A 24,878-nucleotide genomic window follows, 5' to 3' on the forward strand; every position below is an offset into this window, starting at 1 on the left:
TGTAAATATATTTAATACAGAAACAGCTTTTACAGGTCCTTAAAAATACAAACCAGTTTTTTTTAAAAAATGGGCAGGCTTTTCAACTATTGGTGCTGGGGAAAACTGGGCAGCCACATACAGAAAACTCACAGCGGACCCTACCCCACCACTATGCACTAATATCAACTCAAAATGGATTAAAGACCTCAACATGAGACATGAAACTCTAAAACTACTACAGGACAGAGTAGGAGAGACGCTAGAACTTATAGGCATAGGCAGGAACTTCCTGAACAAAGTTGCAGGGGCACAACAGATTGGAGAAAGACTAGACAAATGGGACTACATCAAAATTAAAAGTTTCTGCACAGCTAAAGACATAGCTACTAAACTACAAAGACAGATAACCAAAGGGGAAAAGATATTCACCAGTAATGCATCAGACAAAGGCCTAATATCCATCATATACAGGGAACTCAAGAAACGAATCCTTCCTAACCCTAATAAACCAATCACTACACATGGGCAAGGGAGCTAAAGAGAGACTTCATAGAAGAAATAAAAATGGCAAAGAAACACAGGAGGAAATGTTCAACATCCCCGGCAGTAAATGAAATTCAAATTAAAACAACCCTGAGATACCACCTTACCCCAGTCAGAACAGCCTATACTCTGAACTCAGGCAACAACAAATGCTGGACAGGATGTGGAGAAAGAGGAACCCACTGCTGGTGGGAATATAAACTAATATAACCACTCAAGAGAACAGTCTGGAGGTTCCTCAAAAAACTCAGCATAGACATACCATATAACCCAGCTATACCGCTCGTAGGCATATACCCTGAGCAACAGGAACCAGAATGCAACAAAAGACACCTGCACTTCCATGTTCATTGATGCACTGTTCACAATAGTCAAAATATGGAAAAAACCCAGATGCCCCACTACAGATGAATGGATTAAAAAATGTGGTACCTATATATGATGGAATTTTACACAGCTATTAGAAATGATAAAATAATGGCATTCACAGGGAAATGGACAGGACTAGAACAAATCAAGCCTAGAACAGAGAGACAAATGGTGCATGGTCTCCCTGATATGTGGGTATTAGAAACACATAGCAAAGAGACATGACAAAGAGGGCAAAAGGTATGGCAGGTGCAAGGGAGGGCACCCAGCTCTGGTGAAGAGGACATACTCTGAGAAGCACTTGTCTTGGCCAATGAAGAGACTCCAGACTTCTGGAGAGAATGAATGGCAAGCTCATAACTAAATCCACTGGTGACTATTAAGAGCTGTTTATTGGGGCTGGGAATATGGCCTAGTGGCAAGAGTGCTTGCCTCGTATATGTGAAGCCCTGGGTTTGATTCCCCAGCACCACATATACAGAAAATGACTAGAAGTGGCGCTGTGGCTCAAGTGGCAGAGTGCTAGCCTTGAGCAAAAAAGAAGCCAGGGACAGTGCTCAGGCCCTGAATCCAAGGCCCAGGACTAGCAAAAAAAAAAAAAAAAAGAGCTGTTTATTTTTATATGTAAGCATCTGTACAGAACAAATTTTAGCCCTTATATTTGGGGTGGCCACTAATTCTCAAGTATTTCTGTCAACTCACTAAAGTTTGGAATTAAAGAATTATGACAGGTATAGTTATAGTTTCTTGAACTGAGTTGATTCTACAATGATTGAAACAGCAGAACTTCTCACAGGCAAGTCCTACTAGAGACACAAAGTTCACTTCTAATGTTCCAATCACAGGAACAAACTAAAGGATGTGCTTGCTCTGAGGAAACTGCTATGCTGAGTGTAGCTCCATGGCAGGCACTTGACTAACTTGCTGTGACGGTGGGCTGTCTTGGCACAACAGTAGACTGTGCAGGACATGTTCCAGGATGGATACTGCCCTGTGAGGGTCCACATGCCAAAGCTGCTTTGGGAAAGTAACAGCCACGCAACCTTGTCAGGAACAGCACCCACAGCTACTTGGCTCTCCCTCAGCTTAGAAGACAGTTACAAATAGATATGTGAAGAATGTGACAACTCTGTGGTCTCACTATGGAACTGGAATTCAGAGCTGCTATATTTTTCAGATGACAAACCTATGACAAGTTAGGGAACAGATGGAAGCAGCTAAGTTTCCATGCCAAGAAGTGTGGCAAGGGCTGTGTCTATTAGTCCCCACTTACCTACCCTACACATCTCAAGCATTCACAGAGCTAGCGCCTTTTAGACTACTTGTTTGAGTTATATTCCACTGAGAACAAATGGAACAAAATGGACCAAAACTTCTAGACAGACCTTAAAAGAAACTGAAAAGGCAAAAACAAATGGGTGGTCCAATTTACCATGGAATAAGAAAGCAACAGGATGTCTGTGCCCTCAATAAAAATGGACTGCATGCCTACTACATGCTAGCCAGTTTGTGTCACTGGACTTTCCAGGCAAAACAGACAGGAAGGCCAACTGGGCATGTGGAGAAAGACTTAGTCTAGCTCAAGATTTCTTGCTATTACAAGCTCTATGACTAATCATCAAAGACTGACACTTCATGAGAAGTAGAAAATGCAAACTTATTTGCTAAGGGACTGTTTATAAAAGGCCTTCTATTTGCTAGGATAAGACCAAAAGAATCCCACGAGGGAATCACTGAGTGATGGGGGCATGGACTGTCTGAAGGTCCCTGGAGAGGTGCAGAAATGGCACCCTAATGAGGGTAGCACAAGCAAAGATGATGGATGAAAAAGTGGGTTGAGTCCTGTACATGGTAGGCTGACTAGACAGTGGAGAGGACTGGCCATTATCTAGCCATGAGGCAGGAAGAGAGGTTAGCAAAATGTAGATAAGGGGTCCAGGAAAACTGAATAAGTTAGGAGAGTTTTGTTTTGTAGGTTTGTTCTCACTATGTACCTCAGGCTGGCCTTGTCTTCTCAAGTAAGCCATTCAGAACAAAATGAAATGATGCTTCTGATAAATAAAGGAAGAAAGAACAATTCAACTATTCCAAATTTCAATTTTGTTAACACTTAGGGAAACAAGCCTCAGCCTGCTAGTGCTTAGTGGAGACTTCTGTTTGTTTGTTCGCTGCTGGTCCCGAAGCTTAAACTCAGCCTGAGCACTGTCCCGGAACTTTTGTGCTCAAACTAGTGCTCTACTACTCGAATCCTAACTCCCCTTCCAGCTTTTTGTATTAATTGGAGATAAGAGGCTCATGGACCTACTTGTTCCCACTGGGTTTGAACTGCGATCTTCAGATTTCAGTCTCCTGAGTAGCTAGGATTACAGGCATGAGCCTGGCTCATGGCTCCCGGCCTAGGTGAAAACTTTTTTAACAGGAGGATATGAAACAGTAAGAAGGGGAGGTGCTAAGAAAAGATAAGATTCAAATTTGACATTTGTGTCTGGATAACTGGCAGAAAGACAGAACTGGTGACAAGAAATAAGATTCTGGGATGGAATCAGATTTAAGGAAGAAGTCTAGGATTTTAATTTGGAAGTGCATTAAGGAAAAATATCTTGCAGATATTAGGACAGACAGCATATTTGGGGAAAGATATAGTGAGCAAAGACACATCTTGGCAAAGAGAATCCTGGAAAGCAGAGACCCAGGGGTCCAGATAAAGAGAAAGGTGATAGGATAGAAACAAGAAGGAAGAGAATGCTAGAAACAGCTCCAAGTCAAAGATGAGGCAGAAGATGAAGTATAAGGGTCTGGGAAGCAGAAGTCAGGCTGTAACAGCTGAGTGGACCTCAATGACAGTATGAGGCAACCATTCTGAAGCTCAGCTACCCAAGTAGTGAAATAGAATGGCTGAAGTAGAAGGGACCTTAGAGAAAAGGTACCTTGAAGCCCAAATCCCTCAGTTGAGAACACCCAGATCTGTCAAGTGTCACAGTTGCCCAAGGTTATAAAGCTGGTAAAGGGGAGAAGCCAGGACTGAAATCAGTTGCCTTCACTTTTGTTATTATGAATTTTTTCTTCTTTTAGGCAGTACTGGGATTTGAACTCAGGGATCTCGGGGCCTTGTGCTTTCGATGGAGACATTCTACCCTTGAGCTATACAGTCCCATTCCTTTTTGGCTTTACTTTTCAGATATAGTCTCATGTTTTTGCCCATGGCCAGCATCGGATCTGGGGAGTACCAAGGTCCACAGAACACCATTATACTACCTGTTGAAATGGGGGCCTCAATAATTTTTTGCCTGGATTGACCTCTGCTTCCTGAGTAACAGGCATGACTCACAAGGCCTACTTTTTATTAATTTGGCAATGTGTACTTTCTAATACACAAATGATCTGGAATCAAGTAATAATCTTTTGTTATAAATCAACAGTATAATCAGACTGATGTATCAACAGAGCAAGCAAGAAAATTCACAAATAGGGCGGCACTAAATAGAGTGCTTAATTTTCCGATTCCTTGCGTCTCTGTCTCCAACCCTGTGTTCACTCTGAGAACCTCCCTGCGCTTTCTTGTTGAACCACTGGATATCTGTTAAGGGCAGCTCCTACAGGAGTGGAGATAGTGATGCAAGCAAGGCATAGGACACAAAGATGCAGGATGTAGTTCCTCAGCACTACAGTTTAGATCCGGATGTCCTGCAAAGACCTACATGTCAAAGGTTTGGCCTTCAGCCTGTGGCACAATTGGGAGGTTGGAAGAACCTTCAAGAGGTGGGGATTAACAAGAGGTCTTGGGGATTAACAAGATGCATGCTTTGATAGGGACAGTGTAACTCCAGCTCTTTCCTCTTCCACTCTCTCTCTTGCATACTTATCATGAGGTGAGCAACTATATACTGCCACAGGCTCCCTGCCATAATGTGCTGCCTGACCACAGTTCCAAAAGCGAGGGGGCCAAAGTGACCCCCTTGAAAACTATGAGCCAAATTAAAACTTTACTCTTCAAAAGTTGGTTATTTCAAGAATTTGTTATAGAAAATTGGAGGCTAATTAGTCACCATGGCAAACTGGCCACCTGGAGAATGAAGAGAGATTAATTCCAGTCTAAGATTCAGTAAGGCCATGGCAATCAGTCTCAACCACATCAGAAGCCTGCTGCTCCTCCCCTCCCCCTCTCCCCCAGGGCAGAAGCATTGCTGTCTGCCTCTCAGTCCTGAGTACTCAGAACTTTACTCCTCCACCAGCAGAAGGAAACACTCCAACACTTCCCAAAGGATAATCAGCAAGTCTGTTTGAACAGAATCCACTGACATGAGCTATTTTAGGATGGCATTATGTAGAAGTCTAAATCTTTCCAGCTACCTCTACATCTGTCCTCAGATCTCTTTCCAAGGTAGGGACAATGTATGATAGGTTAGATTTGCCTGGTACAGAGGCAAAGGTTCCTTGGCAGGTGCATGTGTGCCCTGCAATATCTCACATGTAACCTCCTCATGTGTACTCTGCTGTACTCACACTGGTAAGCTGAGATCTGAGGACTGCAGTTCCAAGCTAGCCCAGGCAGGAAAATCTGTAAGACTCTTATCTCCAATTAACTAACAGGAAATGAGAAGAGGTGCTGTGGCTTAAAGTGCTCTAGCCTTGAGCAAAAGAGCTCAGGAACAGTGCCCAGGCCCTGAGTTCAAACCCTATGACAGACCAAAAAATAAAAAGAAAATGGACACATATCTCCTAGCATGTGCTCTTTTCCTGGTAAAGTGTGTAGTCAGTAATTGTTCTTCCCTTGTTCATTTCCTTCCCCCTCTGGATTTGGGTTTTGGCTACCTTAGACAAATGTCAGTTCCTAATTTTGGTTATGGTCTGAATTTGGAGCCGGCAAACTTGACAGGTTGGTGTCTCATGATACTCCCTGGAAGTGGCTGACCATCCCAGACTCATTTCTCACATTCCTATCTCTATCACCTTTTGCATGCAGTTACATCCCCTGACTTTGTGGTTACAGATGAGGTTGCTGATAAGTGTATATTTTACTTTTATTCCCGTTTCTAACATGTATTCCAATCATATTTATTTCATTTTTGAAGTCTCATGACTGAGTCTGAGTTCAACACTTTATGGGAACAACTTATCTAACATTACTCATAATTTCCAACATTTCCTGAACATATTTTGTTCCAGTTTGTCATCATTCCCATGCTCCTTTTGTTGGAATTGCCACTGCTGCTCCCTGCCTGATTGATATGTGGCTGAGCCAACAGTTGGCCTATAGGAGCTAGATCCATTGTCTTCTATTGTGGGTTAAACTTCTTTGCCCCTAGTCTCTTCTGTGCCTCTAACCTCCCAACACATCCACTTGGAGCAGCATCAAGAAAACAGCACAGATAGGACTTTTTTCCATGAACTGTGCTTAGCACTATGTGCCCATTTTCTTTTTCTTTTTTGGTCTGTCATGGGGCTTATACTCAGGGCCTGGGCACAGTTCCTGAGCTCTTTTGCTCAAGGCTAGAGCTCTAGCACTTTAAGCCACAGCACCACTTCTCGTTTCCTGTTAGTTAACTGGAGATAAGAGTCTCACAGATTTTCCTGCCTAGGCTGGCTTTGAACTGTAATCCTCAGATCTCAGCCTCCTGAGTAGTAAGGATTACCAGTGTGAGCCACCAGCACCTAGCTCCATTTCCTTTTTATCTTCACAAAAAGTCTAATGAGATTGGTAATGCCTCCATTCTACAGTTAATAAAGCAAACACATGAAACATGCCTCTGGTCACACTGCCACCACTGAAAGGGCTGGTTTGTGAGCTGCAAGTGTTAATAACATATGCAGACATGTTTTCTTGAGAGAATGAAACTTATTTTAATTTGGGGGGGGTGTCTTGAATTCAGGGTCTGAGTGCTGTCCCTGAGCTTTTTAATTCAAAGTTGGTGCTTTATACTGAACCATAGTGTCCACTTTTGGCTTTCTGCTAGTTAATTGGAGATAAGAATCTCATGGACTTTTCTGACCAGGCTGGCTCTAAGACATGATCCTCAAATTTCAGTTTCTTGAATAGTTAGAAAAGGTACAAGCCATAGGCACTCAGCTTTAATTTATTTTCTTTTGTTATTGTCAGGGCCTTGTGCTCTCACTTGGCTTTCTCCCTCCCTCCTGGCTAGTGTTCTGGCTGGTTTTCTACCCTTGAGCCAAGGCTCCAGTCCATTATTTTGCTGGCTAATTTGCAATAGGGTCTTTCTGCCCGGAATGGCTTTGAACCACAATCCTCAGGTCTTAGCTTCCTGAGTACCTAAAATTACAGGTGTGAGCCACTACCACTGGTGCTATTTTATTTTTGAACTAATTTTATTCATTTGATAAATATTCATAGACAACTTGAATACAATGAATTACTATTCTAGATTCTGGAGGAAAGGCTGTGACTAAAGCTTCACTTTTAAGTTTAGTTGAGGGTGGTATATATAGCTCAGTAAAAGAGCTTAGCATAAGTAAGGCCCTGGGTTCCATCCTCAGCACCAAACAAATAAACAATAGACATGAAGTAAAATAAGAAGTAGGTTAATTCTAGTGTAATAGTTTTTAAAAGTCTATTTCCAATTTAGGGCCAGAGAAGAAAAACAGGATTAGTGACCTAAAATATTTAATATCCGTATATAAGTAATTCAGAGTTCACTTGTCTTCATCTGATTTGTATATAACACACACAACTTCAATAAATAACACAGAAGTTACCATACAAGTCAATAGTAACTGGATTCAAAAATGCACCTGAGAGCTGGGAATATGGCCTAGTGGCAAGAGTGCTTGCCTCCTACACATGAAGCTCTCGGTTCCATTCCTCAGCCCCACATATATGGAAAATGGCCAGAAGGGGCGCTGTGGCTCAGGTGGCAGAGTGCTAGCCTTGAGCGGGGGGGGGGGGGGGGGGGGGGGGGGGGGAAGCCCGGGACAGTGCTCAGGCCCTGAGTCCAAGGCCCAGGACTGGCCAAAAAAAAAAAAAAAAAAAAAAAAAAAAATGCACCTGAACCAAAAGACTCTGTGACCAATAGAGGCATTATTAATATTTGTTGAAAATTACTCAAAACAGAAAAACATCATATAAAGCAGTAGACAGTCAAGTGTACTTAAGCCAAAAATTTAAATACCTTTTGTGTTTTTCGTTTTTTTTTCATTTTTATGGTACTTGAGGGTTGAACTTGGGGTCTTGTACTTCCTAGGTAAGCACTCTACCAGTTGATCTATGAGCTCAGAATTACTTTTGCTTCAGTTATTTTTGGAACAGGGTCTCAAATTTATGCCTTGACTGGGTTTGACGGCAGTTCTCCTGACACTTGCCTCTCACATAGGTCCAATTACAAGTGTACCACCATGCCCATCTGTTGGCTGAGATGGGGGAGGGGTCTCACTAACATTTTATTTGAGTTGGCCTCGAACTGTAATCCTCCTGATCTTGCCTTCCTGTGTATCTGGTAGTTCAGGCATGAGCTGTTGTTATACCCAGATCTTTTAATAACTACTGCTAAATGCATAATCTAATGAGTAATGTGGGGAAGAAAAATATCTGAAATAACATCAAAGAAAAATAACTCAATGAAGTTCTAGCCTAAGAGAACAAAAGTTGTTCTAAGAAGACCAGCCTATCGCTCAACTTACTAACTTGTCTTCAACCTCCATTTCAATAAGGAATAAATTATTAACATGTTCACTGAGGTAAGAGACACAATCAAGTAATTATCTAAGCAAAATGTGAATAGATAAGCCATGAGACAAGGTGTTAAGTGAAACTGTCACTTTCTGGGTGACCTCCAGGGAAACAGAGAGGGTACTTCCAGGAGACTCATGAGTGCCAACCCATGGAAGAAGTGGTGGGCTGAGGCTCTCTCCACTCAGGAGAGGTTGACACTGGTATACTGTCACCTTGCCTTTCATGTGATCCCTTCCAAAGGGAAAGGACACAAGATGTACGGGGACGGGGGGTATTTCCTATGTTAGACTGTTTGCATCTTAGTCCTAACTACCTCATTGCTTAAATTTCCTGATTTATTTCCCTTTTGACTCCTCTTTATGCAAAGAAACACAGTAAGGAAGAGACAGACCCACACACTGGTAAGGCAAAATGTGTAAGACCAGAGGCCTCATCTTTGCAAGCCAGGGGCCAGAGAACAGAGCTGTGCAAAAGTATCGAGTGCCAGTGACTAGTAAATCTAACAGAAAGGTATATGACTTCAACATACTTCTCTTAACTCTCTGTATGTTTGACAATCTAAAAAAAAAAAAAAGTTTGAGCAAACAGAAGTACATACAGCTTCAAAAGCTTGAGGTAGGGGAGAGATAAAAATAGTCATATTCTCCAAATCTGGGGGCAAATATCCAAAGATAAACTATGGATAACTCTAACCTTTAGATCCCAAACTATCATTTACTACCAACAATCTTGTTGTATTCTACTGTTACTTTTCTCAAAGTCCTGAGCAACCTGCTGTGACACTTTTGGCATGTGTTTTGTTAGGCCAGGGCCAGGGCTGACCCTCGGAGCCCCACTTTTCCTCCCCTGGAGGAAGCCCCAGGGCCAGCAGACAGCATGCACCTCTGTAGACTGACCCGACGCTTCCCAAAGTCAACTTAGAGAGTGCAGGACACACTCATCTATGGACAACAACAGTACCAAAGGATTAAACAAGGGCAAGTTTTCCTATGCCTGCAGCTGGCAGAGAACTGTCAACATGGGAGTGGAAAATTTCCTAGCCAAGGGATGAAACTCATTCAAATGACAACCTATTCCATTGCAAGTTGTTCCAGGAAAGCAGGGAGTGGACATTTTTAAGAGGAATGGAAATCCGTTCTACCTACATCATACTTCACTTCATGACTTGGTCAGGAAGTAAGGGAAATCTATTTGAGTTCAGCGCCTGCCTGACTAGCCCCTTGTTGACCTCCCCACCTCCCTAGGCCCCTCCACACCTTACCATACCCTCAATAGAGACCAGAGAACAAAAATAGCTCCATCTGTGTCCCCAAAGGACTCCTAGATGTGCCACATACCCTCCCTGAAGGGCATAACCTGGCCTCTACAACTGGGACTTACCAATGTCACTCAGCAGGGTGAGGATGGCTCCTTCCCGCAGGCCACAGCAGTTCTCAAACTGGTTCAGGTACTGTAGAGAAGGCGAAAGAGTCAGTGTGTAGATGATCACCAATCACCAACATCTTCACCCAACAGTCCTGAGTGTTAACACTAGCCATGGGCTTTTGGAGGCTACACGTAGGGGAAGCCACATCAATGGAAGGCAAAGCAGCACCCAGAGGCCCTCATGTCCTCACAGTGCTAGCCCTGGCACTCTCAGATGAAGAACCACAGACCTCACTTGCTACTGCAGTTCAGAAGGAGGAAGCCAGAGCCTAAGGCAAGCGGCAGGGATGATGGGGACTCACAGAAAACCACCCTCTGATCACTTCCTTAATACGGCTTTGCCATGCAGCCCATGAAAACTGCAGGGAATGTTTAATTGGCCCCTAAATGGGTGCAAGAACAAGCTCTGTCCAGCTTCACCTGACTTATCTCACTGAATTCCGTGGCTCCCACTGAGGGAAGTACTTCTGAAAGTCATCTCAGATGTGAAGAAATGGAGATTAAGAGATTCCAACATCCTACAGGGCACAGATGAGAGACAGTGAAAGAAAGACAAGTCCACCTGAGGTTGAGACCAATCACATAATCCTTTGCCCACCTGGCCCCTCTACTTTCTCAATAGAGAGAAAGGGCCTATGGTCATTTAACATGTATATCCATGACCACTTTGGGGATTTTTTTTGTTTTTTGAGATGAGATCTCACTATGATGTCAAGGCTGATCTCAACCTCCTAGATCCAAGCAGTCCTCCTGCCTCAGCCCGGTAGCTGAGAATACAAGTACATATTATGTACAGCTGACTTAACTCTTTAAATCACTTCTGATGTGTCTATGTGCTGGCCAGCCTTGCCTCTGTTGATTGTGAACATTTGAGAAAAGTAAAGATAGGCTACTTCGTTTGGGAATAAAGGGACTAATATTTTGTAAGACCCCTGGCAACAGTTCTGTTGTCTTCTGGGGATGTAGGTACAAAAGCCCCATGAGAAGCAATCACTTCTTGCCTTCCCATGCCAGGGATGTCTCCCTGGCTCTTTGCTGCCTAGAAAGCCAACTGTGCACTCCCATGACCACTCATTTCCAAGCCTTCCATAATCGGATCACACTCCTTTATACCCAGGCTGCCATCTAAGGAGCGCTAACAGCAGCATGGCTTTATCTCCACAGCCACACCTGGGGATTAGATGACTAGGAAACTAGAGGAAAATCAAACTCCCCATTTCTAATAGGCTATCAGTCCCACTAATGAGTCATGCCAAGAATGATATACACATTCCGCCGTAGTGGCCCTGACCTACATACACCACTCCCAGGACAAGCCATCTGCATAGCAGGAGTCCCACAAACAGACTAACACTTATGGAAACTTTCTTTGTGTAAAATAAGGGGACAGGTCCAGAAAAGTGATGAGAGCAGCATATGATCTATCTATGAAACTGCCATGTAAAGACTGAACTAATTTGTGCATTTCTCTGGCCTATGCTCTACAAATTGCAGTCTTACAGTGAGAGTTGAGAGGAATTGCAGTTAGAACAGATAAAGCAACTCTGGGTTAGATTTGACTTTTCCCATTGCTACATGTCATTACTCAGTGTTACAGGTAGAAATGAGCCTGCAGCTGAGTCCGTATGGGCTCTATCCCTATAGCTTTGTGAGGTGAGTCCCTCAGTCTAACTTCTCTGAGCTCCAATGTCCACCAGTAATGTCTTGGGGCTGCTAAAAGCCATAATGAGATTCTGTGTGAAAAGCAGGTCGTGTGGAGCCATTGTGAAGAATATGTGGAGGTACACATGGAACTGTTTCTGAAACTAGAGGAGGCCAGGGCTGCCCAGCTTTGTGTGGGTTCTGAGATAGAGACAGTACTATAGTGAGAAGGAAGAAAGCAAAATCGGCAGATGAGTCAGAGGAGGCCCTGGTGACTAAGCCAGTGCTCTTCCTGCTATACTTGGTAACTCTGTGCAGCAGTGTCATGTCCCTCTGTCATAATGACAAGAAGATCCCTAAAACCTGCTCTGACATGTCAGGGGAGGAGAAGTCTATGTGTAACTTTCCCAGCCTCTTCTGGTCCAGATTTGGAGATGAAATTCCTTGTCCGTTCAGTAATGTAATGCCGAGTAAAGAAAGTCCCTCTGTGGTTTTCTTGGAGGCTGACTCAGCCTTTTGATTCACATTCACAAATCACTTTGAAGTGGACATAGAAGAGGGATTTGGGAAAGTGAAGCAAGTGAAACCCAGCTTCCTGGTGATGACGTGAATGATGACAGGCCCACAGCCCCTCCCTTCTAGGGTCTTAGCCCTGCCTCAGTGGGTCTGCACCCGGCCACCCCAGGAGCTTCACCTTTCGGAGATCTCCTCCTTGACAGTACTCCATGGCCAGCAAGGGCAAGTCATTGGGCGCTAAGTTCTGCATCCCCTCCGGGACATCCCGGGCAGCCACCACATTGGGGTGGTTTAGCCTAGGAAGGAGAAAAATCAATGAGAGCAAGCTTTAGCTCAAACCTAGTCCTTACTTCTGTGTCTCAGCCAGGCTCATTTTCCAACAACAATCAGGAACACCCAGGGTCTCAGAAGTAACAGAGGAAGGAGGTGGAGGTCAGGAACTAGTGGCTTACCTCAGTGTTCGGGTCTACTTTCAACACACTGAACTAAGGTATCTGTGAGTGTATCATGTGATGCTAAAGTTTCTTTAGCATGCCCCATTTCAAGCAATCACTGCACTACAAAGCTGCCTCTAATAGAAGAGAAAACAAAGTAACTTCTAAGCTCTTGCTATTCAAGGGAAAGGTGATATAGGCAGATGGTTAAGCACATAATCAATGTGACTTTTGACCTCTCCTTTTATTAGGAGATTAGAGCTGGGACTAGAGACACACACTACCATACCTAGCTATGATAACTATCTTGAATTATTTAATATAAATAAATATAAATACCGTGAGGCCCAGGAAAGTCCTCTAAATGTATCTGGTAGTGGTAGAGCTCTCAACTAGAACAGTCTGGAAGAGGAGTGTCAGTCAGGCTGGTAGTCTGATGGAGGAGCAAGAATTATTTCCTTTGTTTCTTTTCTTTTCTTCCAGTACTAGGGTTTGAACTGAGAAGCCTTGATACTTGAACCACACCTCCAACCCTGATCCTCCTTTCTAAATGCAGCAGGGTGAGGCCAGTGCTGCAGAGCTCATTTCAGCATTTCTTAGACACAAAGATGCCCCCCATCTAGGCACCAGGACCTCACCTCCTCATGATCTGGATCTCCAGGCACCAACGATCTCGGTTCTTTGGGCTGAGCTCCTGTCTGCACTGCTTGATTGCAATCTGCTCACCTGTCTCCTATGAGAATGCCACAGTAGAGACAAACAATAAACAACAAAGATCTCTCTCCCTGAGAGCCCCAGGGTACCTGTCTGGTTGCAGTCTCCTCCATCCCCATCTCGCAGCCTGCCCAGATTCTGCCTTGCCCACCAAACCAGAATCTATAAATGTGTCAAGCCTTCCTCCCTCCTACACAAGCCCTCTGCCATCTATTCCTCCCAGGGGGAATTTCAACTTTTCTCTCAGCCTCAGCAGAGCACTATTAGGTTAAACCATGTGTGTAATGCTGCTGATACTGGGCTACTCTTGATCTGTACAAATGGTGCTTCTCAGAAATGGAGGGAAGAAACATGAACAGATGCAAGCATGGTAATCACCAGACACTATATGGAAAATGAACTATGCAGCTTGTGGGCAGGGATAGGAGGGGGAACTGGGGGAGAGTGAAGACAGGGGTGATAATGTCCAGAAAGAAATGTACTCACAGTAACCCTTCTGCACAACACCTTATTAATAACAATAAAATTCATTTGAAAATGTAATCTTACATCTGCACAAAAAAAGTTGCTTCCATATGGATCAACCTAATATTATATGGAGTGTCTCCACTGTTCTCCAATGGTTTTCCTCTTTAGAGGGAACATAAGCATTGGATAGTCTAACAAACATAGGCTGGTGCAAATTTCAACTGTATTTCACCAGCTATGTGACCTTGGGGAAAACTACCTATAGATACTTAACAGTGTCTTCTTTACCCATTACACAAGAAAAATATCACACATACACACTTTTCACACTGTCATAAAATAAGCACCTAGTAACAGCCAGCCCTCAGCAGGTGTTTGCTGACCTGACAACCACGTCAGGATACTCTAGAGCTTGGCTCCACTGTCCTTTCCCAGCCACTCCCTCTCTGTTCAGGCACTCGATGCTGCTGTAGACCAGACCACCGGCTCTGCTTGTTCAAGTGCTTTCTAGGTCTGTGATCCCGCTTCATTCCACAGGAACCAAGGACAGTAAGACAACTTACTGTCCTCCATAACAGGTAATTCCTTCACTGTACTTATCTGCCAGGGATTTATTTTCTATACAGCAATAGAGTACTTTCTTTCTTTCTTTGTAAACTACAGACATGTCCATTTCCATGGACTCTGTTTGGCCTTTACATCAGTAAACAGCACAATGTCCTCCATTGTGGGTTCTTACATGAAGAGCAGGCAGTCAGTAAGTTTTTTTAGTGGCTAATCGAGTAGCCAGTTCCTGAAGCTAACTTTTCATTGGTGCATTGAGAAACCAAGAAAGCTTAGGCACTGCTGTGCCCGCAAACTATAGTTCTGGTGGCAAAAAGCTGAGAGCTGACCTCAGTACCAGCAAGCAAGCTAATCTGTGCCAACATCCTATGTGTTCTTGAGTACCTACAATAAGAACCTCCCTGAGAGCGCCCACAGAGCACACACCAGGAAGGTACAACCTATGGGCAGGAAAGCAGACTCAGAACTTCAAAGCTCTACAGATCTGACACTTCACAACACATTCATATTTTCTGTTTCCATGTATATAAGAGGTAAAGAACTACAAACTCTAAGAACCTTCCAAATCAACTACCGTTGACAGAGATAATACTGATGGCTCCCACGAAGGCCTGCTAGAAAATGGCCCTCAAGGACCGTCTTCCCAGCTTCTCATTTTACAAAAATGCATAAAGGACCCCAAATCTTGTGTATGCACATTTCATATGGTACTGAGTGAAATGCAGAGGACTAGCAAGATGTACCAGTGTGCATTCAAAGGAATGTGGACAGGCCAGCTAGCATAGCTGCACATGGCTTTCTCAATAAATGGCAGGTATTATTACCATACTGTTTTTTTAAAGTAGTTGTACAAAGAGGTCTCAAGTCCATAAGTCAGGTTAGGGGTACAATGTATCACTCTTCCCCCACATATTTTCACACATTTTATTGCTCACATTGAGCTTTTCTAAATATGTTCCTAAGTATTAATTTGTTGCCTCAATTACAGAGTAAACATATTAGGACAAGAGCATCTTTTTTCCCCTTACTCTCTAATGGAGCTAACCCTTCCCAGAAAGCCCCCCCACCCAAATCCTTAGTGAACTGACTAGCAAAAGCAGTTGCAGGACTCCAAAACACACAGACTTAGACTTATCTAGAAAATGTTAGTACTACTTGAAGAACTGGTAATACTTTGCCTTCTAACAGCCAGTGAGTTCAATTATCTTCTCCATCTTCACAAGTAGCCCACAGTAGCCCAGGGCACACTGCCCAGACTCTTTCACATAAAAACGCACAAAAGAGTAGTATTTGTAAAGCATCCTGGGGTGTTTCCTGATGCTTCCAGAGGACAGTTGTGCCATGTTCTGCGGACACGATGTGGATCAAAAATAGAAGGGGGGCTGGGGATATAGCCTAGTGGCAAGAGTGCCTGCCTCGGATACACGAGGCCCTAGGTTCGATTCCCCAGCACCACATATACAGAAAATGGCCAGAAGCGGCGCTGTGGCTCAAGTGGCAGAGTGCTAGCCTTGAGCAGGAAGAAGCCAGGGACAGTGCTCAGGCCCTGAGTCCAAGGCCCAGGACTGGCCAAAATAAATAAATAAATAAATAAATAAATAAATAAATAAATAAATAAATAAATAAATAAATAAATAAATAAATAAAATAGAAGGGATCTTAGAAACTCCACAAAGCATGTGGGAAATTGTGACCCAAATCCAAAAACTGAACAAATGACAGAATCAGGATTTGAGCCAAGGCCTCACTCTCAAAGGTACAGAAAACTGAGGCCATTGGCATAATATTTTATCCCCTTTAGTATTTAAACAATACTGACAAATGGTCTGTTCTGAGTCTTGAACTAGACAGAGATGTAATGGCATACAAATATAGGATGGATTGTCAAGATCTACACTGTATAGGAAAATCTAGGGAGGCAAAGCTGGGGTCATTTGTCACTGCTCTTCCTCAACAGGAAGTACAGGTTGAGTACCCTTTATCCAAAATGCTTGGAACCGAAAGTATTTCAGATTTCAGATGTTTTTAGATTTTGGAGTATCTTCATACACATGAAATACTGTAGGGCCAGGACCCAAGTCTAAATACAAATTAATTTACATTTCATATATTCCTTATATACACAGCCTGAAAACAATTTTGTTATATTCCCAGGGCACCTATGATCTATCATGAGACCAAGTGTGCTGGAATATTCCACATAGGATGTCATGTGTTACTCAAAATGTTTTGAATCTTGGGGGGCTACGAATATGGCCTAGTGGCAAGAGTGCTTGCCTCGTATACATGAAGCCCTGGGTTCGATTCCCAAGCACCACATATACAGAAAACAGCCAGAAGTGGCGCTGTGGCTCAAGTGGCAGAGTGCTAGCCTTGAGCAAAAAGGAGCCAGGGACAGTGCTCAGGCCCTGAGTCCAAGCTCCAGGACTGGCAAAAATAAATAAATAAATAAATAAATAAAAATTTAAAAAGTTTTGAATCTTGGGAGCATTCTGGATTAAGAATGCTCAGTTTATATTCATTTTGGAGTTCTCTAATAAGGAAGGAACACATATTTTGTTCTCCAAAGTTTTCCCTCAGTATTTCAAAATGGTTTTGATTGTTAAAAGGATGGATAATCTGACAGTGTCCTCCACCTGGAAAAGCCACAGTAGAGAAGGCACACAGGTGGGGATTTGACTACATGGAGGTTTCATCAGCTGCAGCTTCTTTATTTACTAGTGTTGCCTCTATGACATCCTTGATTTCTTAGGTGTTGTATCTGAGGATTCCCATTCTTAGGCTCTAAACGTCAAATATTCCCTTGATTGTAAGCAAAACACATGTGATAACAGGGAAACATGCTACATATAAGCACTATGTTTCACTAGTTACACTTAGCTACTGTAGCTCGGATGCATGTTTCAGAGGCTTTGTACAGAACATTTAACAAAGAACATGCTGCCCATCTTCTGATCTTGGACATGGATTAAAGGCCACTGCTAAGCACTCAAGACAGCCCCCAGGCCTTGCCAAACTAAGAAACTGCTGTGAGGGCAGTAGAGCGCTTCCTGGACTCAGCAGGTTCTTAGGTGAGCATCATCAACTATTTGTCAACAAATACTTCTCTCCTTCCTTCCTTCCTCTCCCAAACTTCGTCCTCTCTGCTTTCCATCCCACCATCAAGACTAAGTCCTGTTCATTTTACCACTTCTCCCCATCACCACCACCATCAGCTAGTCCAACTTCCCATGTGGATTACTCTCAAAGTTTCATAACCATCCTTCCTGCATCACTGGGGAAGTGCCAGTGTGTCCAAAGACCACAATCAGGACTTTTCAAGAGCTGCCTGTTCAACTACTGGTGGCCTGAGAACTACCATGGTAGAAATGAGGAACTGCAAAATGGAGAGACTTGGAGAGGATTATGGTAAGAGAAGTAAGCCTGACCAGAGCAGCACAGGCCGCATGGTTTCTGTCATGAGTAGGAACTAGAACATGCCTATAAATCTAGAAGCAAGCACACTGGGTAGCACCCAAGCATTAACTGAAGTGTAACAGAATCTACAATCACAAATAGTATAATTCTTTAGAAAGACTAAGTCAAAGCCCAACAAAATGAGTACTAGGAAATGGGTACTTGCGGGAGGTGGGGGGTGGGGGTGTCTAAAAGGAGGTCAGAAGTATATGCCATAGAAGAGAGAGGGGTATTGTATATGCCACAGAACTGAGAAAAATAAAAGGGGAGGGTGAAGATATTGAAGGGATGACACAGATCAAGATGTATTGTATACATAAATCGCTTCATTAAGTGGCAAAAAAATTCAATACATAATCTAAAAATTAAGAAAAGTAAAAGGAGGAATGGGGTGGGAGGGGTGGGTGAGAATGTTTAGAGGTGGCATTGATCAGAGTCACTATATTCATAACCTGCTCTGTTTAATGGCAACCCCTCTGTACAATTACCTGAAGAAAATAAAAAATATTTTAAAAAATCCTGATATACTCAAGGGAGGATTTCAGTGACGTAAATTATCTGAAAAACTAACAAACAAGTAATAGTTCAACAAAATAAACAGCAAAAAGGAAACAAAGAAAGAAGGTTGGAAAGAGTAACTACAGGGAAGTGGCTAACACTATGAACTGAGACTTCTTAAAGTAAAAAATATTTCCCAGCATACCACTCACTGCCCTTCAACTGCCAATATTTCCTGAAGTCAAGATGAGCCTCTCTTCTGTGGACCACGAGATTAAACGTTCCTTAAAAACTGGCTGCCCATCCAACAAAAAGTGTAATACTGATACATAATGGAATTTTACACAGCCATTGGAAAGAATAATATGTCGGGCTGGGAATATGGCCTAGTGGCAAGAGTGCTTGCCTAGTATACATGAAGCCCTGGGTTCGATTCCTCAGCACCACACATATAGAAAAAGAAAAAGGCCAGAAGTGGCACCGTGGCTCAAGTGGTAGAGTGCTAGCCTTGAGCAAAAAGAAGCCAGGGACAGTGCTCAGGCCCTGGGTTCAAGCCCCAGGACTGGCCCCCCCCTCCAAAAAAGAGTAATATGTCATTTGAAGGGAATGGATGAACCTAGAACAAAACATATTTAGTGAGGCAAGCCAAGCTCAGAGACAAATAGTGCGTGTTTTCTCTTATATATGGAAGTTAGATCTAAAACACACTGGGATATGATAAATTATACAGGACTCTAGATACCCACACACAATGAGACCAGAAGAGGATACTCTTAGGAGGGAAACACAAAGGTGCAATACCTATGTGCCTCTTTATATTTATATAAAATAATATATGTAACAAAACAAATTCCAAGATATGGAAACAAGAGATTTCTTCATTTGTTGTTGTTTTTATTTTCTTTCTGTATGGTTTATTTGTATGTCTATCTTTAGGAGGGTGGGGGGCACAGAACTAGAGGGGAAAGGGTGAAAAAGTGCAGCAGTGGTGCTCACTGGACACTGTGTTGAAAAAGACTTATACAACTTGTGGGTAGAGATGGGAAGGAAGGACTAGGAGACAGTGAGGGAAGGATGATACTGTAAGAAGGAAATGTACTCTACCTAACTTACATAACTGTAATCCTTCTGTACATCACCTTTATAATAACAATAAAGTAAACTGAAGTCTGCCTAGGCGCTGGTGGACCCATGCCTGTAATCCTAACTACTCAGGATCACAGTTCTGTCTAGGCCAGTCCAGGAAAGTCGGTGAGACTTTTTTATTTGTAGAGTTTATACACAGAGAGGTTACAGTTACATGAATCAGGTAATGAGTACAGTTCTTTTTGAACTATGTCTCCCCATCCATTGCTCTCTTCCAGTTTTTCCCTCCCATTCTCACTCACAACATATGCAGTTCATTTTCCACATGGTGTTCAGTGAGCACCATTGCTGCATTTGTTCTTCCTTATTCCACCTTTTACATGCTCTCCTATACCCTCCCAAATACAAACAAACAAGACAAAAGGAAAAGAAAACAAAAACAGCAACAATGGTAACTAAAAAATGGGTGAGGTCTTTTACCTCTGATCAATCCCCTGAAAACTGGAAGTGGAGGCAGGGCCCAGTGGTAGAGTGCTAGCCTTGGGCACAAAAGCTAAGGGACAGTTGCCCAGGTCTTGGTTCAAGCCCCAGGACCAGCACGCACTCACACATGCACACAGAAAGGCAGCATAGGAGACATACCAAATGAGTAGATATAAGGAACTCAATGGAGAATCAAATTCCCAGGGAATGAAGCAGTCTGTGAAGCATTTAAGAAAATATAACCTAGAGCTGATCTTGGAGGAAGGGGCAGAATTTATATAAGCCTCCAGGAGAGGAAAGCTGGTTCAAAACAAAGCACAGCAGGTCAGCCTATAGGGAGCCAGCTCGAAAGTAATGAAGATGGGCAGTTTATGGACAGACTATGGAAGGGCCCCAGAAGGCTGGAGGAAGATCGTTAAAAGAAAATAAGAACTGTAAAAGGAGAAAGAACTAGAAATAGTAATTCTAGAGGCCATTACACACACATACACACACACACACACACACACACACCCCTCCATAAAGCCAAAAAATATATCCTATTTGGCAACAGCTTTCCACATATATAGAGCAAATGGAGGCCATTCTGAATTAGAAAAGACAGGCACAGATCATATTTAGATAAATTCTTTGTGAAGAAACCAGTATGTCTCCACTTAAGCACTCTTACAAGTACTAGACTGTCTAGAAGCAGTGGAGTCCAGATATTTGTTGAGGCCATAGAACACTGGCCTTTCTGTTTAATGCTAGGCCTATACTTTGAAGAGGTGAAATTTGATGTGATGGTTATATATTTTTCTTCTTAGTCTTTTTTTTTCTTTTTTTAGATAGACTCTCATTATGTAGCTTAGGCCAGTCTAAAACTCAAGATCTTCTGGCCTCTGCCTTTTATGTCCTGGGATTATAGGCATGCCTCACCATGCACAGGAAGACAGTTCCAGTTTAAGGAACCCTTATCCAAAGGGCATGCTGGAATTCTAGTTTCCAAGTTGGATGTGCTACACCACTTGCAGAACTACATCATGCTCTCCATCTCTGGCCCTCGAATTCCTCCAGGAGTCCCTCCCTCAGCTTAGAACTGACAAGACTCAGGGAATGGCCTAGAATGTCTTCCAACTACATAAATCGGAGGATAACCATCTGGAATGACCCTCTGTTATTTGTCCAACAGCCTTGAAAACCCTTTCTGCTGGATGGGACCAGACTCCTGGACCATGACTGGCAGCATGCTCTTCCCTTCTAGTTCAGAAAGGTGCTCAACAGCCCTTAATTGAAATCTAGGACTTCCTTTGGTTTCAATTTTGGGTCAGGAACTTAAGTTTAGGTTTTTGGTGAATGGAGGCTCCCAGAGCAGTGATCTCCAAATTGAGTGTAGGTTGTCTAAGAACAAATGTCTAAGAACAGAACTCAAGAATAAAAGATACAAAATTAAGCTTCCCCAAAACAATCTCTCAGCTCATTTATCAGAAGGCCACATGGCTTTCCTGTCTAACACTCAGTTGTGCTGAGGAGAGCACAAAGGCCACAAGCAGGATGGTGGATGGGCCTACAGAGATGTTGCTGGGCAATGCCATGTTTTATATGGCATGCAGAATTGTTACGTTACACAAATTTAGTAAAATAACTCTTATATAGTAAACAAGTGGTTCAGAAACATCTCTGTAGAAAATGTGAGTGCACCTAGCACCTGCACCAACAGAAATGATGAAGGACATGTCAAATGTGAGAAACAGGCAGGTCACATAAGAATTAAAAACAATGAAGATCTACTCAGACTCAAAACACTCAACAATTTTTAATGTTTGACAGCAGAAGAGGTTTGGACTCAGAGTCTTGCTCTTGCTAGGCTGGCCCTATACTACTAAGCCATGCCTCGGGAGGCCTGATTTACACTGGTTATTTTTAGGGTAAGGTCTTGCTTCCCATCTTGGCTCAAACCTAAGCAATTAACTGTCTATTTTTAGGCTTCTCATCATGGCTAGGATCACAAGTGTGAGGCACCATACCCAGCTTTCCTCCATGGAAACAGTTTCATGGACTATCCTACCCATGCTAGCCTGGTGTCATGATCCTCCCAATCTCAGCCTCCCACATAGCTTGAGATGACAAGTGCACACCACTAGCTATCGGTGAAGAAAGGAGTCTTGTGAACTTTTCTGTCTGAGCTGATCCCAAACTGCAGTCCTCCAGTTCTCAGTCTCCCAAGAATCTAGGATTGTAGGTGTGAACCACCAGTGCCTAGCTATAAAAAGTATTTGAGATATGGTTTTTCATCTTTTATCCTGACAACATGTCATTTTTCATGCAGCTCTGTGTATTTTGTGTATATAGTATACTACAAAGAATACTAGGAAGACACAAATCAGTGAACTAAAATATCCCATTATTTTTTAATATTTTATTGTTCTCATGCTTGAAATGCTTCTAGCTTTTTGTGATTTATATAGTTTATCAGTATATAATGTGCTACTGAAAGACAGTGAAGACATATAGCTTAAAATATGTAATTGGGACTGAGAGCTTCCCCCCCCCCCAATTATTTAGATGGAATAGTTTTAGCCTCACAGCCCTTAAGTCCCTTTTCCCTGTCTTTTTTTTGTTTTTTGTGATCATACCAAATGAAACCCCTCTCCCTGTTCAGATGGTCAGCTTGGGCAGCCCTGCCTGCCTCCCACCGGCCCTGCTGACCTTCCCCAGCCCTGGCAGCACGGAGCCCCTACCTGATTGTGCCACCGGATGACGTTTCCAAATCCCCCGGTCCCCAGCCGTTCTTTCATTTCCCAGGCGCCACACGTCTGGGTGGGCAAGGAAGGTGACCAGCTCATCCTGATGCCCTGCTAACTCCGGAAGCAACTGTGGGGAAGGGGACCGTCCGGCGTTAAAGGAAATGGTGCTCTGGGGAAGCAGAAGCTGTCACTGCTCTTCTACGTGGGGCGAGAGCCCAGGCTTGTTCAGTAAGGTTTTTGACTCAGGTTCTCTGTTGGAGGCAGCTGCGGGTCTCCGTCATTTCCCAGCCCTAAGCTAGCCGGGCACTGCGCCCCAGAGCGGGGCTTCCCCCGCCCAGCCGGGCCCGAGCCCGGGCCCAGGAGAAAGGGAGAATCCGGCTGCGGGACGCCCCGCGCGCAAACTGAGGGGACCGCGCCCCGCCCCCCCCCGTCCTCCCCCTGACGTTCCCCCCCCCCCCGCGTGACACCGCCGCCCCTGTCCTCCCTCCGCGCCCGCGTTCCGCCCCCGACCCGTTCTTGTTCTCCCCCTCACCCCCTCGCCCCCCCACGAGTTCCCGCTTCCCCCAGTCCTCCCCCTCACCTCCACCCCCCAGATCCAGCTCCCCCCCGCCCCCCCTCCCACCAGCGTCGCACCCCCGCCCCTGCCCCCCCCCCCGCCGCCCGCGTCCCCCGCCAGGCCCACGTCCCCCTGGCCACCCGCGTCACCCCCCCCCGCCCCCCGGCCGCTCGCGTTCCCGCCCTCGCCGCCTGCGCGCGCGCGCACGCACACACGCGCACACACGCACACGCACACACACACGCCCCGCCGCCGCTAGCCCCCCTCGGGAACTCCGCGGACGCTCCCGCCGAACGGACAGGGCCGCGGTCCCGCAACAAGCCCCTAGCCCGCCCGCCGAGAGACTCGCCTGCTGGCGGGGGGAGGCAAAGCCGGGGACCCGGACAGCCCCGCTTAAGACACTCAAGACGAGAAAATGAGGGAACCTCAAACCCGCCCGCCCGGCACCACTTCCGCAAACACTTCCTGCTCTGACGTCACGGACACGTGACCGCGGCCGGCTCTTAAAGGGGCCGCTCGGGACCGCGGGGCCGAAGCGGCTCCGGACGGCTGCGGCGGTCCTCGAGGTGCTCTGCCCCCCCATTCCCGCAGCGCCCCGGAAGGAGGCGCCGGGCCCGTCTCCAGCCACCCTGTTCCCGCAGAGCATCTGGGGACAAGGCTTGGGGATTTCATGCCCTCGGTCCTCTTACAGTGAATTTTACACGGCTTTCCAAGCGGCTGGTAGGGGGTTTCCCCGGCCCTCTCCGGATTAATGAAGAGACTGTTTACCAGAATTACCCGCCTAACCCACCCCCGCGGCCCTCATCACATCGGGATTCTCCCTGGTTCCTTTTCAAGGTGATAAATCACAGCAAGGCTCATTTAAAAAGACAGTCTTCCCCCACCCCTCCCCGCAGAAAGGCGTGTGCTCACTCCTGTAATATTAGCTAGGAGGCTGAAATAGGAAACTCATGGTTTGGGGACAGCCTGAGACTCCAGACTCATCTCCAGTCAACTGGACGGGATGGAGGTGTGGCTCAAAGTCTAAGGCCGCTGTACCGGAACCAAGAAACAAGCAAGCAAAGAAGAAATCTAGTAGTTTCAAGCCAAAGTGGAGTTTCAGCTCCAGTAATGCTGAGGAAACGGTGAGAGGGGCTCACTCCTACATACCTAGCATTATAATCAAGTCTTCTACCATTTGAGTTTCTTAGTTCTATGTCATATTAGTGGACAAAAGAGTGTGTTGTTGGTATATTTTTTCTTAAACAAGAAGAATGTGTGAAAGAAAACCTAGAGGTAGTTGCTGATATTGGTGGAGGGCTTGCTTTGTGCCAGGCACTATCCTAAACTTTTATTGATTCTCCAGGCCTACCGCATTTTTTAAGTCCCATTTTGCAGATGAGAAAACTGATGTGCAGGAGTGGAGTGCATGTGACTCAAGCCTGTAATCCTAACAGCTCAGAAGGCTGAGATCTGAGGATCACAGTTTGAAACCATCAGCGCCAGCAAAGTCCATGAGTCTCTTGTCAGCAACCAGAAAGCTGAAAGTGCATTTCAAGCAGTGGAGTGCAAGCCTTGAGCAAAAAATACCAGAGACAAGTTGGAGGCTCTAAATTCAAGTGCCAGTACTGACACACAAAATAAACAAGGACAACAAACCCTAATGCACAGAGAGAACAGCCCTCATCCCAAGTCACTTACTGGGTGAACTGAATCTCAAACCCAAGCAGCTGGTACTCAGGTCCACATCTTAA

The 24,878-nt window shown here is 44.5% G+C and overlaps 1 protein-coding gene across 2 annotated transcripts in view; it reads right to left on the reverse strand.

The window, feature by feature from the left end:
- The window catches only part of Ikbkb (inhibitor of nuclear factor kappa B kinase subunit beta), a 56,089-nt gene extending 32,493 nt beyond the window's left edge, over window positions 1-23,596 (reverse strand). Inside the window, exons 1-6 of one of the 2 annotated variants that reach the window (XM_048330257.1) lie at window positions 23,507-23,555; window positions 23,419-23,426; window positions 22,584-22,719; window positions 13,233-13,327; window positions 12,339-12,456; window positions 9,959-10,028 (exon numbers count right to left, since the gene is read on the reverse strand). In XM_048330257.1, coding sequence (XP_048186214.1) covers window positions 9,959-10,028; window positions 12,339-12,456; window positions 13,233-13,327; window positions 22,584-22,688 — 388 coding nt within the window. In that variant the 5' untranslated portion in view covers window positions 22,689-22,719; window positions 23,419-23,426; window positions 23,507-23,555. Of the gene's footprint in view, window positions 1-9,958; window positions 10,029-12,338; window positions 12,457-13,232; window positions 13,328-22,583; window positions 22,720-23,418; window positions 23,427-23,494 lie in introns of both variants that reach the window. The other variant, XM_048330256.1, reaches the window with a different exon arrangement.
- Window positions 23,597-24,878: the final 1,282 nt, after the last annotated feature.

Source organism: Perognathus longimembris, chromosome 21 (genome assembly GCF_023159225.1).
Source record: "Perognathus longimembris pacificus isolate PPM17 chromosome 21, ASM2315922v1, whole genome shotgun sequence".
Lineage (NCBI taxonomy): Eukaryota > Metazoa > Chordata > Mammalia > Rodentia > Heteromyidae > Perognathus > Perognathus longimembris.